The 15,659-nt window shown below is 38.1% G+C and overlaps 1 protein-coding gene across 6 annotated transcripts in view; it reads left to right on the forward strand.

Annotated features, from left to right (window-relative positions):
* Pals2 (protein associated with LIN7 2, MAGUK p55 family member) overlaps positions 1-15,659 on the forward strand; it is a 92,798-nt gene that overhangs the window by 14,898 nt on the left and 62,241 nt on the right. Inside the window, exon 1 of one of the 6 annotated variants that reach the window (XM_075955158.1) lies at positions 6,280-6,298. The exons of the other annotated variants lie outside the window; for them this stretch is intronic. Within the exon in view, the coding sequence (XP_075811273.1) occupies positions 6,292-6,298 (7 nt within the window). The 5' untranslated portion in view covers positions 6,280-6,291. Of the gene's footprint in view, positions 1-6,279; positions 6,299-15,659 lie in introns of those variants that run through there. 6 annotated transcript variants of the gene reach the window in all.

Genomic DNA, 15,659 nt, shown 5'->3' on the forward strand with positions numbered 1-15,659 from the left:
ACCTGAAGGTGTTTGTGTTCCTGGTCAAGGGTGACTGTCTGGAGTCTAGGCATTTGTCTTTGTTGTTTTTAATATAAGGAAACTTAACAGGAACGTTACCCGGGAGCTATTAATAATAATAATTTTATTCTTGCTTATGTTTACAGATTGTGTGTGGATGTTTGTATGTGTATAATTGTAATATAAATATAAAAGTTGAAGGAATATATCCATAGTGGAGACAAGGGGATATTTTAAAAGAGCTGTATATTTTCCTTATCTCACTTACATTTGTTATTTTAAACATACTGGCTTTTAGGAACATGCAAGTGTACCTTGACTATGTGTTCTTGCTACTGTGTACAAAGGAAAACAGGTAAATATCTATAGGGCAGTATGCAATAGGGTGAATCCAGATTTGTGTTGTAATTTTTTGTTGCTGACTAAATGCCCAACAAGAAGCAACTAAGGAAGAAAAGATTTATTCTGTCTTAAAATTTAAAGGGATTTAGTTATCATGGTGGAAAAGGTATGGTGACTGAGGCTGGCTCTGTCCAGGTGAGTGGGAGCTTATGGTACAGCTTTCTCCTTCTTAATGATAAAGAAACTGCTGCACTTCCCACTCCTTTCCAGTCAGCCCTCTTGCTCCAGTAAAGTTCTACTGCCAGAAGGTTCTGCAACCTCCCAAAACAGTGCTACCATCTGGGGATGTTGAGCCTATGGAAGACATTAACATTTAAACCACAGTGGGGTGTGTGTGTGTGTGTGTGTGTGTGTGTGTGTGTATACATTCAGTCACATGAGATTGTGGAAGGCATTTCACATTCAAACACAATAGTATGTGTGTGTGTGCACTTGTGTACACTTAGACACCCATGAATCAACATCTGGTGTCACCTCTCAATCCCTTCTCCACTTCCCTTTTTGAGACAGGTCTCTCATGCTCTCTTTCTGAACCTGGAGCTTGCTGATTCAACTAAGCTGACTTGCCAGCAAGCCCCAATGACTATCTGGATTACAGGATATATTGCTGTACCTTGCATCAGACTTTTTCTTTTAGGTCACCAACCAGCTCCCAAATCGTGACATAGAGACTTCTTAGTAGTTACGAATGCTTGACCTTAGCTCTTATTTTAATCTATTTCTCTTTATCTACATTTTGCCTTAGGGCTTTTTACCTTTCTTTCTGTAATGTTTTGTTCCGTGGCTTGTTGGCTAGCTGGCTGACTGGCTACTGCCTGATTTTTGGTCCTGGGCATGACCCTCTCTTTCTCCCTGGTTCTTTGCTTCTTCTCTTTTGTTCTCTTCTCTTCTCCTACTTATTCTTTCTGCCTACTGGCCCTACCTATCCCTCTCTTGCCTAGCTATTAGCTTTTCAAATTTTTATTAGACCAGCCAGGTGCCTAAGGCAAACAAGATGTAACAAATGTAACACATCTTTACATCATTAACAAATGCCACAGAAACAAATGTCACATACCCTTACACAATTAAAGTAATTCTGCACCATAAACAAATGTAACACTTCTTTACATAGTTAAAGTGATGTTCCACAACAGTACCTGACATTTTACAAGGGTCTAGGGATCCAAACTCGGTTCTTGTGCTTACATGGCAATAACTTTACTAATTGAACATCTACCTAGCCCCCTAATGATAAGTGTGTATACAGAATTTGTTATCTTTAGGAAGCAAAGTACTAAGGTTAAGTACATGTTTTTATTCAGTAGTCATTTACTATCTTTTTCATATGTATTGGTTATATCTTTTCTTCATCTTCCATTTTCATCCAGGCAAATATTGTCTTCTTTCAAATCCAAACCATGTGATTCCTAGCTAAATCTGTTAGTAACAGAGACTTTTGTTAGTTTATTCAGTGTTATTTCATAGACCATCCCAATATGCACTGCAAATTTTAATGGTTATTGTTTTACTCTTGACTCCTTTCTGGAGATTTTTGTAAGCTCTGGGGAACATTGACATGGCAGCTGCTATTTCAGAAAGGCAGTATCTCATACCTTACTCCATGAGTACACAATTAGCATTGGTAAACCCATTTTAATGCTTGAGATATTTTAGCTAAGAACTATTTGAAGGCACTGCTCTTCGGAACCTAAAAATTACAGAGTAGCTAATTGTGTTGCTCTGACCCAACATCTCTTGAGGGAGGTATTTAACTAGTCCATAATCTATTTTTTTATTTTTATTTTTTGAGACAGAGTCTCACTTGTAGTTCTGATTGGCTGGGAACTCACTGTGTAGACAGGAGTGGCATTTGCCTGCCTCTACCTCCTGTGTGCAGAGATTGTTATGTGCCACCACACCCATTATTTATTTATGATACATTTACTTTAAAATTTAAAAGATATTGTTACATGATGTGGTAGTTTTAATGAGAATGCTTCCCCTAGCTCATATATTTGAATGGTTTAATCATCAAGGAGTGGAACTGTTCGAGAACGATTAGGAGGTGTGGCCTCATTGGAGTAGGTGTGACCTTGTTGGAAGAAGTGTGTCTCTGGAGATGGACTTTGAAGTTTCAAAAGTCCACACCAGGCCAATGTCTGTCTTTATCTCCCTGCTGCAAGCAGATCAGGATAAAAAGCTTAGCTCAGCTATTTCTCCAGCAGTATGTCTGCCTGCCACCAATTTTCCCACCATGATGGTAAAGGATTAATCCTCCAAAACTGTAAACATGCCCTCAGTCAAATGTTTCCTTCTGTAACTTGCCTTGCTCTTGGTGTCTCTTCACAGCAATAGAACAGTTAATTAAGACACATGATAAACAAAATGGCATGTGCTTTTAATCCCAGTATTCCAGAGGCAGAGTCAGGTAGATAACTGAGTTCAAGCCATGCTGGTCCATATAGTGAGTTCCAGGCCAGTAAGAACTATATAAAAATAAAATAAAGTAATCCTTTTTGTTTTTATTTTTTTTTGTCTGGTTTTTGTTTTTGATTTTTCAAGATAGGGTTTCTCTAGCTTTGGAGCCTGTCCTGGAACTCCCTCTGTAGACCAGGCTGGCCTTGAACTCACAGAGATCGCCTGCCTCTGTCTCCCGAGTTCTGGGATTAAAGGAGTGCGCCACCACCGCCCGGCTTGTTTTTATTTTTTTTAAAGAGGTTAATCATTGCTCAGCTAGTGATGTTTCACAACAGTTGGTGACTAGCATTTTTGGCCAGATTCTTGGTGCAGAATCACCCTTAATGCTCTTAGTGCTTATTGCCCTTTTTACTGCATTGGTCCTTGAACAAGCACAATACTCTGGCACATTTTCAAGTGCCCCCCTCAATAGAGGATGTCACTGTTAAGTTTCAGAATGAAACATATGTCTTAGAAACCATCCATGTTTCCAACTTTACACAGGAGCTATTGATTGTCCAATAAGGAAGACTATTTGTGCTCAAGGGAGACCCAAATACAATCTCCTTGGGACAAACTTGTGTGCACCTCTGAAGTCTACAGTACAAGATTACTTGTTTCCAATGTTACTTGTTATTCTCTGTAGCAGCCTTCTTTTTATTGTGTTTTTCAGGTTTTTTTTCCTTCAGTGTTTTAAGATTTTGAATTATGTGCTCTTGCTTGACTGCGTTTTTTTATTCAAGATAATTTCATGTGGCCTGATTACAGTACACATTCCTCAAGACATTTACTAAGGCTTTTCTCTGGTGACTGGGGAAGCTGCTGACCTTGGATAACTGTTAACTTTTCCTGCTCAGAGTTTTCTGAACGAAGTAGGTGTATTTGAGCCTTAAGTCCTTGAGTGAAGACTGAGTAATTTCTTTGACTTCTTTGTCCAATCTGCTCTTATACAGGGTAGGAGTCACTTCCACCTTGTGGAGCAGCCTGAATTGTGACTTAATGCTGTTCAGGCCAAGGCCTGAACCTTTGCTTGTGAACTAGCCCTCATGACCATTGTCCTGTTTGCCCATGGAGATTTTCTAGGAGATTCGTTTTCTTTTCATTTTAATTTCAGAGGATGTCTGTGGTATTTTAGTTAGCATTTGTAGAAGCATTGTGAGACACTTTCTCGCAGATTATCTATCAGGCCTGCCTTTCAGCTGGATACACAAGCCTTACTTCCAACTTCTAAGCCTTTCCAACACCAGCTTGATAATCTTTCCATTTGAATTCTCTACCATTCCACCTCCAGTATTGATTACTCTTGTTTTGTTTTACAGATGTACTTTGATTTGGGACTTGTAGAGAGAGAGGCTGTAGACACTGTGTTCAGTCTCCCACTTTGACTAATACTTGTTTAATTGTTTTAGGGTCTAAACCCATAGCACTGGCTGACCAGTGGAAGAGTGAATGTTTTTTCATTTAACTGTGGTTTGAACATAAAAAGCACCATTTTTAATCCTAAAGGAGATGAAGAGATGGCAGTGGAGGCTGATCCTGAGATCATTAACTTTGCAGCTGAGCATGGCCTCATTCAGATGGGAGACATGGAGAGCTGTGATCTATATGGGGCTTCTACTGTAAAGTCTAAATATGTAGGGTAAATCATATTGCAGGTGTTCGAAGCCAGAATTTTAAATTTTCTTTGAATAAATACTAACTGCATTGTGTTTAGCATAATACTAACAGAGTACAAAGGGAAAACAGTATTATGTCTGTGAGAGAACTGTTGTTTAAAATAGATAATTCTTCAATTTGTTGTAGTTGTAATTTGTAAACTCTACAAATACTGGATGACCAAACGCTAAACTGTTTCTTCTAAGGGAAATACAGGGCAAGGTTTCTATAATAGTCCTAGTGTTTAATACATAGCTTTATTTATATTAATGGGTGTGTGTGTGTGTGTGTGTATAGCTTTATTTTATGTGTTTCCATGCAGAGGCACTGTACTTAATATTAATATATTTGTTGATATTCATTGATTTCCTAGCCTGCTTTATTTTATTTTAATTCATAACCAATCTTATATGGCAAATGAAGCTTGCCTTATTAAATTAACATTTTATATATATAAATATATTTAAATATATAAATATATATAAATTATACCTTTTTAAATAAGGTATAATCATAGCTGCCTTGTATTCAAAAGACCAGACAGAACTATGATTGGAACCATTTTAGACAGGTTTTGTAAAGCACATAAATGAAAAGAAAAAGATGGCACTAAATAAACTGAAAGGGATACTTGTTTCTACCATGAGAACTGAAGAAAGAAGAGCTTGCCCACTCTTTGCTGGATCTGTGAAGTTTTGGTCAACTCAAAAATTTCAAGCTTTATACATATCTATACATGACCACAGTTGATTGTGTACCTACAAATAGATTTCAGTAAGAAGGTTAGTTAGAATCCACGAATACATATTGATATACAATAATGTATTCTAAATTGGGAGAGTGGGTCACGGATGTCTTCACTTAGGTCAGTTAGATAAAGTCATATCAGGATGAAGTATTGAACTTAAGGGGTAGTAATTGGCCAAGTGAGGATAGAATTCCCTGTAAGGAAGGATAAGAGGAAGTTGAACTGGGCTGTTTAATGGAATGTTAGTGCAGAACCATAAAAAGAAATTGGATTTTATAGGTGAAAAAGAGCTAGTAAATGATCTTTCCAGGGGAGAAATGTGTTTATGTTTAGGAAAGCTCATTCTAAGGATGATATTAGAGATTGTTTTACTTACTTTAATGTTACTAGTAAAAGTATTATACACTGGGTAAATTAAGGAAAGAGAGGTTTATTTGACTTGTAGTTCTGGAGGTACAGGTTTAAGGGCCACATCTGCCCATGGCTCTCTTGTTGATAAGGCGTCCTGTGCATGCGTCAGGAAGCATGTTTCTTTTCTTTCTCCTTCTTCTAAGATTATATTAACTCTAATACAGTCCAGAGGTCCAGCCTATCAGTACTATAATCAGATCATATTTTCTTCTCTTAATTTATCACTCAGTAGAGATTAAACACAAATATGAGTTTCAGAGGAGAGAAACCATAGTGAAATCATAGCAGGGTGTGATGGTTACTGTTAATTATCCACTTGACAGAAGAGAGTCACCTGAGAGACAGACCTCTGGGGATGTCCTTTGGGAGGTGTTTTGATTGCATTAATTTAAGTGAGAGTGGCTCCATTCCCTGACTGGAATCTCGGACTACATAAGTGGGGAAGGGAGCTGAGTAACAGTGCATTCATTCATTGCTCTCTCCCTCCTCAACCTCTCACCATGACAGATTTCATCTTTGAACTGTGAGCCAGAAGAATCCTCCTGTAAGCAACTTTTGTCGGGGTGTTCCATCACAACAACACCAAAGAAACTAAGATGCAGGGCCAGGGAAGTGAATCCGTTTTAGATTTTGAAATGAGAGGTAATAATTGAGAAGTATTAAGTTATGAAGTAGTGATAGTGGAATTATGAAAGAGGTGTAATTTGAGGAATATGCAAAATTCTGAATTTGAAAAGTCTTTGTGATGGGGAAATAGTGAAGAATAGCTATACATGCTAGCATTAATTAAGATGGAATATGGGGCAGGTCAGATGATAAGCTTGGAAATTTGGAGTTTCAGGGACCCTTGGAAATTTTATGGGAAATACTGAGCCTGAAACTTCGAAGACACAGCTTTGATAGACATTAGACACTGAGAAGTACCTGATTGCTTGCTGTGTATCAAGCCTTTGTCTGAGTGCCAGAGGAAACGGAACTGTGAATGAATGACTCTGAGCCACACAGGCATGTGAACAAAGGTAGCTTGGGTGAGTGTGATTATGATGGAGAGTGTCAGGCTAGGTGCTGCTAAAGATGGGGTGTTTGAGTGATTTGGAATTCCCCTCTGTATGCTGTGAATCTTGGCTAATAAAGAAAACTGGCTTGGCCAGATAGGGTAGAGTAGAGCTAGGTGGGGAAAACTTAACTGAATGCTGGCAGAAAGGAGGTGGAGTCAAAAAGAAGCCATGGAACAGCTGTCAGAGACATACATGCTAGAACCTTGCCAGTAGGTCACAAACCTCATGGTAAAATATAAAATAATGGAGATGGGTTAATTCTAGATGTAAGAGTTGGCTAGCAGTACACTTAAGTGATTGGCCAAGCAGTAATTTAAATAATATAGTTTCTGTGTAATTATTTTGGGAGTCTAGGTGGCTGGACAAACAGACAGGCGGCCTCCTTACTACATTTGGGTTTGTCTTCTGAGGAGGTGACAGCTACACCAAGTAACTGAGAAAATAAAGGTTTATCGGATCTCTGGGAGGGCCGTTTCAGATGAGGTGGTAGGGAGTGGTAAAGATGCTACGTAAGTGAAAAACACCAAATGGACTGGGCACATTTAAAGGAGAGGAGGCCAACATGACTGGAGGTTGGTGGACAGGGTGGGGAGCTATAGGAAATGAAAGAGCTTAGAGAGGTTCAACACGCACTGTGACAGGCTGTAAGTGGACTGGAAAGCCTTTGGACAGCATTAGGAGAGAGTAGTAGGATCTGCCTTGTGTTATAAGTGGCAGTTGTAGCTGCTCTGTAGAAAGAATATTGTTGAGAACTAAGTTGAAAGTGGAGAATTTGTCAGGTGATGACTGTTGCACAGGTGATAATGGCTCAAAATAGTGTGAAAGAGTGGGCAAGTGAAGAGGCAGGTGACTTTTCTTCAGCCACCTCTATCCTGACAGAGTTGAACTGGAGGGTGTAGGTCAGTGACAAAGCACTTGGGTAGTATGTGCCAGGCAGTGAGTTTGGTCTTCACCCCTGCAGACCTATTTTTCTAAGTACATCTGTAAACTATGTGCTACTTGGAAACAGTCTCCCAGTAAAACTCATCAGTCTGAAGTTACATAGTTTTGAGGTATTCATTTTTAATGACTTGAATGTTTAGATTTAATAAAATGTAACATTGATCCTGTAGTCATGGTTCGTGTTTTTCAGTGTTCATTAGATGTATGAAAATACTTTCAGACAGTGTTGATTTAATAATACTAAGTTTTGGCCTGTTTTGTGAGATCTCAGTCCTAAAGTTTTTTCAAAGGAGAACAACTGCGAGGTGAAAGAACATCAGGAATAGTGACATTTAGCTGAGCTCTGTTTTGGGTGTTGCCTTGTTTTGATTTAATATGTAGGTGTAACTTAAGGTGTCCTGTGCATGTGTCAGGAAGATGGACATGGGCAACATTAAAGAAGGAGCGTAGACCAGTCAAGAGGCAATTTAAATAGGGGAAGTGGGAACTCTAAAGCAAAGGACATAGTGGGAATTAACAACTTAGTTGGCTGAACTTAGTTTTGTTTGTTCGTTTGTTTTAAAGTAAAAGCAGAAAATTAAGGATTTAGAGAACTAAGAAGTTTTGAAGAGAATGGACAGATAGTGACATCATAATATACATGAAAGGTTGAGTCTGTTGTAGGAGGACTCAGCTTGGTAAGGTGGGTGAATAGTTTTACAATGGTAAATTAAAAGCACAGTCTTTAACACCCAGTGAAGTACGTTAAAAGTCAGTTGGCGAGATTGCTGTTGTAACTGGGATTTGGAAGTAATCAGAGAAATGCTTGTTGAAGTAAATGAGGTCTCTTGAGAGAATGAAATTGTCAAGGATTTTGGCAGAAGTGTCTTAGGTTTCTATTGTGATAAAATACCATGACCAGAAGTAACTTGGGGAGGAAAAGGTTTATTTGGTGTATAGATTACAGTCCATGCTCTGGGAAGCCCAGGTCTCCAAGACTGATTACTGCCTTGTTCTTCCTGCTTTGTTCACTCTGCTTTCTTATACACTCAGGATCACCTACCCAGGACTGGCAGTGCCCACAAAGGGCTCAGGGCACTACCTCCCCTATCAACCATCAATCCAGAAAATACCCCCTCAGACTTGTCTACAGATTGACCTTACGGAGGCATTTTCTCAATTGAGGTTCCCTTTTCCCAAATACATCTAAGGTTGTCAAGTTGGGGAGAAGTCAGCACAGGCAGTGATAGTTTATCCTTCAGTAGAATATTTCATTAGTTTGTCAGTTAGGCTGTTCCTAATTTCACTGAAGAAATTTGAAGAGAGCAGTAGCAGTGTGGAGAACTGAAGAGACCATGCCCAGTGCAGGCTAATCTGTAGAGGCTGCTGTGAGGTAGAGGGAGGTGATGAATGCTTAAATGGAAATGAGGTTCAAACTAGAGCTTCTTGAAAGTAGTTATTTATGACTGGGGAAGATGTTATCATTTATGCATGTAGAAGCATAAAGTGCAGAGGAGATCCTGGAGTTAAAATTGAGAAGAAACCCCAGTGTCATGGTCCCATAGCAGGCAGGCAGGTATAACCATTGTACAGATATCAGCTTTGTGAAATAAGAAAGGTGTATTTCCCTGATCTGTGGAAAAGAGATAAGAAATGATGAAATATTTCTTTCATCACAGGTAGAGGTAAAAGTTGGGGAAACTGGCAATTAGCCTCTCTAACTTTTCTCTTTTCACAAAGTCTGTTGACGGTATAGTGGTAAATATTTTACAACAGGAATATGAAATTGTGACAGAACAATCACAACCCTGTAGACCTTTTACTGGTCCAGAGTAGTTTGAGAATATTGAAAAACTTGGGTATAGGAATAGAAAGTGAGGAAGAAGCTGCTGAAATCAGAGGGAAGCAAGATGATTTCCTCATGATTTGGTCAGGACTGCCTGTATTGGATATGTGTGTGTGAGCTCTGGGCATGTCACCTGGTAAATGTAAACAGCTGTCTTTTCAGACCTAGGTGTGGAAGGGAAGCTTTGTTAAAATAGAAAAGTGTTGCTTTAGAAGCAAACTTGTGAAACATCTTCAGTATTTGAGAAACTGTGGAAGCTTTTAAAATTTATGAAAGTCACATTATATTTTTAATTTATGTTGTTCCAAGCATTTTTGAAAAGATGACACCCAGTACAGTTTGTAACTGCTAGAAATGGGGCCTGGCAAGGACATGCAGTTGTCTGTCATAGGGAACCGTGCAACAAGGAAAGATAAAGTACAACTAGACTTGTCAGAGGGCTGCTTCACTGCTTTGAGCAGACTGCACATTGCTTAAGTTCTTAACAGCCAGGAACTCTTTCAGATAAACATGGAAAACCTAAAAAAATCTGATATAATCTAAGTTTTCAGCAACATAAGAGCTCATTGACTTCTTAAATTTCCAAAACCTTGCTAAATAATTATTAAAGCTATCATGTGTAAGATTTCACCTGGACACATAGAATAAAAGCTATGTGTATATATTTGACTGCAGTAATGTTCATGTGAGGATTCTCTGCATGCTGGCCTGAGTTCTTACTGAGCCCAGAAGGGGTGAACTTTGGGGAAAAGAATCTGCATCCCAGTTTCTAGTGGAGCACTACATATATACTCTTGCAAAAGTAAGCAACAGTCTGAACATTGAGCCAGAGTAAAATGTCCTTAAGTTTATGGACTTACTCTACTCTACTAACTTATATAAAACCAATCATTTTAGTTCAGCATGATATCTACTCTACCCTGAATTGTATTTCATTGTAGGTCAGTGTTATCTGAGCCCCAGTACCTTGGTAGGATGATCCTGCTAGTGTGACACTAGATAAGTGTGGCTGTAAGGACAGACAGTTTTATGAGGACATAAGTGAGTGGACTGAAAACTTTCTGTTTGTGTTAAATTTTCATATTTACAAATGTTGAGAATGATTGTATCTTTTAAAAGTTGGAAATATTATTCATGGCATGAGTTTTAAGAGTATTTTGTATGTTACATATTAGTTGAATGTTTTACTAAGACATACTTCATGATATAGACCTAAAGAATAATGAAATAGTTAATATATAAAGACAACTTTGTCTTTAGGTTTTTCTTTTAAAAAAAAATCTTATCAGACCGTGGTGGCGCGTGTCTTTAATTCCAGCACTCGGGAAGCAGAGACAAGAGGATCTCTTGTGAGTTTGAGGCCAGCCTGGTCTGCAGAAAGAGTACCAGGACAGACCACAAAGCTACATAGAGAAACCCTGTCTCAAAACAAACAAAAATCTGTCTGCTTTTTGTCATTATTGTTGTTTTGGGCAGTATTGGGAATGGAACCAAGGCCCTCATAGTATGCCCTCTGCCACTGAGCTACATCATCACACCAACAGTTAATTGATTTTGCTTTATGATTTTTCTACATTTAAACTGGTTACTATTTACACATGATAGCTGCACTTGTTTTTTTTCTTTTAGCTTTTAACTTAAAGCTGTTAATGCATATATAGAGAAAAAATTATTGTGTTCCTCAACTCCTATTTGAGTTTGAACTTTCTGTTTTGTTTTTAAACTGTTTTTGTTTTTATTTCCATATCAAGTAAATGAAGCGGTTTACATTACTGATGCCTGATTTGTTTTAAAAATTTTTTTTAACCATTTCGCAAGATGACAGTTTAGTTTAGCCTTTTCCGTTCCACCTTTAACCATGTGTATACGTAATAGGTACTTCCAGTCCCAACATCACTACATTAGGAATCTTGCTCAGATTGGTATTTATTTTGTATATATATTGATAAACTCCATTCATAAACTATAGTTACTATTTTCCTTTCTTATATTTTAATTTTCTTGGCATTAATAATTATTTGCTTAGTTTTCCAAACCACTACCTAACTAATGTTCAACACTGAAATCCTTGCTAATTTTCTTCATGAACCTTAAGGGTATTATTAAAATATGTCAACTTTATTTTCTGAACATGTTACTCCTAAGCCTCTCACTTGGCCAGAACACAGTACAAATTCTCTGTGTCTGGTTGTCCTTTCTTGGACATTACCTTTACTTTCTGGGTTGAGCTTTTAGGGCCTGGATCATTTATCTTTCTCTTTTGTTCTTTGTTTCATGCTCAGGGTGGTAGTATGACTTTTAATAATCTTAAGAAACACTTGCGGTAGGTTAAATTTGTGAAACTTTATATCACCAACTCATAAAATTATATTTAACTGCCTTACACTTGATAAGGCAAAGAATTTTCAGCTGTAAAAATTTAAAGACCTTCTCCATCTTCTGTCTTTAGATGTGGTCAGTGAGCAATTCTGATTCCTGAGTCTTGGCATGTACTTCTCTCTCTCTTTTTTGTCCTCAGTGCCCAGAAATTTCACACTCAAGTATTAGTTTGAATCTGTTCCCGTTGGTTTTGCTAGGTGCTCAGCGTTGCATTTAGTTCAGCAACTTCACAGTTCTTGGGTCTGGAAAGTGCCCAGGCTATCATTAATTATTTCCTCTCCCCCATTTTGTGTGTCCTCTCTTTCTCTTCAGAACTCCCATCTTCCTCAGGTGCCCACTAGTCAGATGATTCCCCATGTTGTCACTGTGTTTTCTACCCACTGTGTATATTTTGTTGCATTTTTGACTAGGATAAAATTAGAGAAATTCATTTTGTCAAATTCAACCACAACAAAATTAAGGAGGAGCTTTTACTAAAAAACTCTTTAATTTTAAATTTAGTTATACTTTGGGTAAAGACATCTTTGATGAAGAGAGCCTTCTGGCTTCTTACAGATACAGATAGTATTATAAACTCAAACTAATACCAAAGAGACATTATATTCTAGTTTTAATGTGTCAGTTATTTGTTTCCAAGAGGATAAAACTAGTAATAAAAAGAAAAAAATGCATAGCACTAGTAATCTTTCATGGCATTATTCATCTATTTACTAATAATTTGTTGTTTATCTGTGGTATGTAAGACACTATTTTGGGACTTCTAAGAAGAGTGTAAATCTTGTTCTTTGAGAGATGTAACTTAAAAGCGGGAAATGGAATCGTCTGGAAACTGATACAATGATTTCACTCTAAGCCCCTGGTAGATGCCCAAACCTCAAGTTCTAGAGCCATGTATATATTGTTTTTTTAAAACTACACTCACAAATTTAATGCCTTTCCATGGTTGTTACTATAGTTACTTTCACAAAACTATTACGTATTTCTTTTTCCATCCTTTTTCTTCATGGTTCTTTTTTTCTTACCATAGATAGATCATAGCAACCTTATCACAGAATGATTTGGTTTCCTTAGAAAACTAAACTGTTCACTTTTTCACTTAAAATACTTGTACTTTCATCATTTGTCTTGTAATTTGGGACTATTAAAAAAGGATTATTTGAACACCCAGACTTTTGGCCTGCAGGAGAGAGAGAGAGAGAGAGAGAGAGAGGGGGGGGGGGGGAGGAGAGGGAGGAGGAGGGAGGGAGACAGGGAGGGAGAAAAGGAGAGAGGAGTGTTTATAGTAGACAAACAGTTCATGACCCTGATAGAACTGAGCAGGATGGTGCAAGAATTCAACACGCAGTGCAAACAGTGTCAGTTTTATTTTGAGGGCCGTTTTTTCTTGGGATTTTCCAGTTGATATATTCAGACCACTCCCAGTTGGTTATAGGGAACTAAAACCATGGATAAAGAAGAGTGCTGCTGTAAGTGATGGAAAGCTATTCTTTCTCTTTGTCTGGTCAAGTATTTTTATTTAAAACAGTTGATGAAATAGGAAATCTAGATAGGGATTCTTTTTGGATCTTGACTTTATCTTGTAATCATTATTACAAAATAAACGTGATTCTCTACAACTCAAATTTTGAAGTCCTACCTCCAGTGTGTTATTTCTAGAAGTAAGGCCTAATGCCTTTATGAAGGTGACCCAACACAACTCTCTCAACTTCACTTTCTACTTTGAGAATAGCAATGAAAAATCAGCGGTGCACAATTTCAAAAAATGCCTCCACTAAACCACACCGGTACCCTTATCATAATTCCACCCTCTATAACTATAGGAAACAAACAAAAGGCTATGGTATGATACTTCCCTTTTATCAACAGTTGCATATTCTGTGATTTTAGTTATTTGTGAATAACTGCCATCTGAAAAGAGTAGCATAGTCAAGTAACAGTTACGGTATTTTTTTTAAGTTGTTACAGTTGTGTTATTAATCACTCTCAATCTGTTATCCTGCATCTAATTCATAAGCTTCATCATAGTTGTATATTTGTGGAATCTACAGAGCTCAGTACTGTTTGTTTTTGAGCATATGCTAGACATCTTGTTCACCCCATGGAGAGGAAGCTACTCTGTTGACTGAGGTTTCTGTCCTGCTTGGTTTCTGTCCTCCCACCAGGTCCCATAACAATTAGCCCCAAAGAAATCACACAGATTTAATGTTAAACTGATTGGCCCATTAGCTCAGGCTTCTTATTAACGCTTATAACTTATATTAACCCATTATTCTTACCTATGTTAGCCATATGGCTTGGTACCTTTTTCAGAGGGCAATCACATACATCATCTTCTTCTGTGGTTGGGACAGGACTGGGGAGGAATGGGCTTCCTCCTTCCCAGAATTCTCCTGTTCTCATTGACTCGCCTCTACTTCCTGTCTGGTGTCCAGCCTGTATTTCCTGCCTGACTACTGGCCAATCAACATTTATTTAAAACATAATTGACAGAATATAGACAATTGTCCTGCACTACTTCTCCCTCTTTTTTTAAAAAAAAATAAAACAAAACAAAACAAAAAACAAGAATATCCATAGTCCATTTTTTGGGAATGTGGGTGTATTTTTCCAGGCTAATTCCTGCTGGTTGGGGGCGCTGACAATCTTATGGGGACCTAAAGAAAATTTAGAATTATGATCAAGTCCTGACTGGAGTCTCCTGTGAGTCTTGATCATCTCAGGCAGCAGTTTTGAATCTGTTCTGGATGTAGAACTCAGACATCTGGGCCATCTGTTCCTACCGGAGATTTCTCAGGTTGTCTTCCTTGATCAAACCCGATTTTTCTTAACTCAGATTGAATCCACAGCCTCTTATTTCCCATGGAAACAAAAGCAAAATCTCCTCTCCAAAGTAACATACCTTTTGACTTCAATCTTAAAGTCAAGGTATTTTCAGATACCTATCTTAAATTAATTCGGCAGCATTTATAAGCAAATATCCTTTTAGCAGCTGTTGCTCCTTCCTCAGCATTCAAACAATTCAAAGAGAGCATAATAACATACAGTATCAAGATTCTCTGTGTATTTTCCATCTTTACATGGCTTTATTTTAACCTCTATTTCTTTTATTTTTACATTTATTTATTTATTTATTTTGGTTTTTCGAGACAGGGTTTCTCTGTGTCTTTGGAGCCTGTCCTGGAACTAGCTCTTGTAGACCAGGCTGGCCTCGAACTCACAGAGATCCGCCTGTCTCTGCCTCCCAAGTGCTGGGATTAAAGGCGTGCGCCACCACTGCTCTGCCTTACTTTTACTTTTTGAGACAGGTTCTCTTTATATCTTTGGCTGTCCTGGAACTCCCTCTGTAGTCCAGGCTGTCTTTGAACTTTGCAGAGATCCACCTTCCTCTGCCTCTGTCAGGAAGCCTCTCTTAAATGAGAGCGCTTGCCTCTAGCAAGCAGAACAGACCCGAGAAATTGCTGCTACCAAGAAGCCATGCTTTACTCTATTCTTTTCTGTCTAGAATTCCTTCCCAAGCTCTGTCAGGGTTTATGTGGATACAGTTGTCCACACGTTGGCACCATTCTGTTGTTTGAGGTTTTGCTGCAGGAACCTGGCAAGACAAAAACCCCGACAAAACCACTCTACTTTGTTACAGCAGTTTAAGCTGGGCAAACAATCATTACAGTTGATTTTTGTTAGCTATATAATATAGAGTGAATAATTAAAATACAAATCTATTACCATTCTTCAGCATTGCATGCCATTTTTCTTTTTTCCTTACTTTCCTAGAGGCTAGACCCAGGGCTTTGTGTGTACC

This window comes from Microtus pennsylvanicus, chromosome 21 (assembly GCF_037038515.1).
Source record: "Microtus pennsylvanicus isolate mMicPen1 chromosome 21, mMicPen1.hap1, whole genome shotgun sequence".
In the NCBI taxonomy this organism is placed as follows: domain Eukaryota; kingdom Metazoa; phylum Chordata; class Mammalia; order Rodentia; family Cricetidae; genus Microtus; species Microtus pennsylvanicus.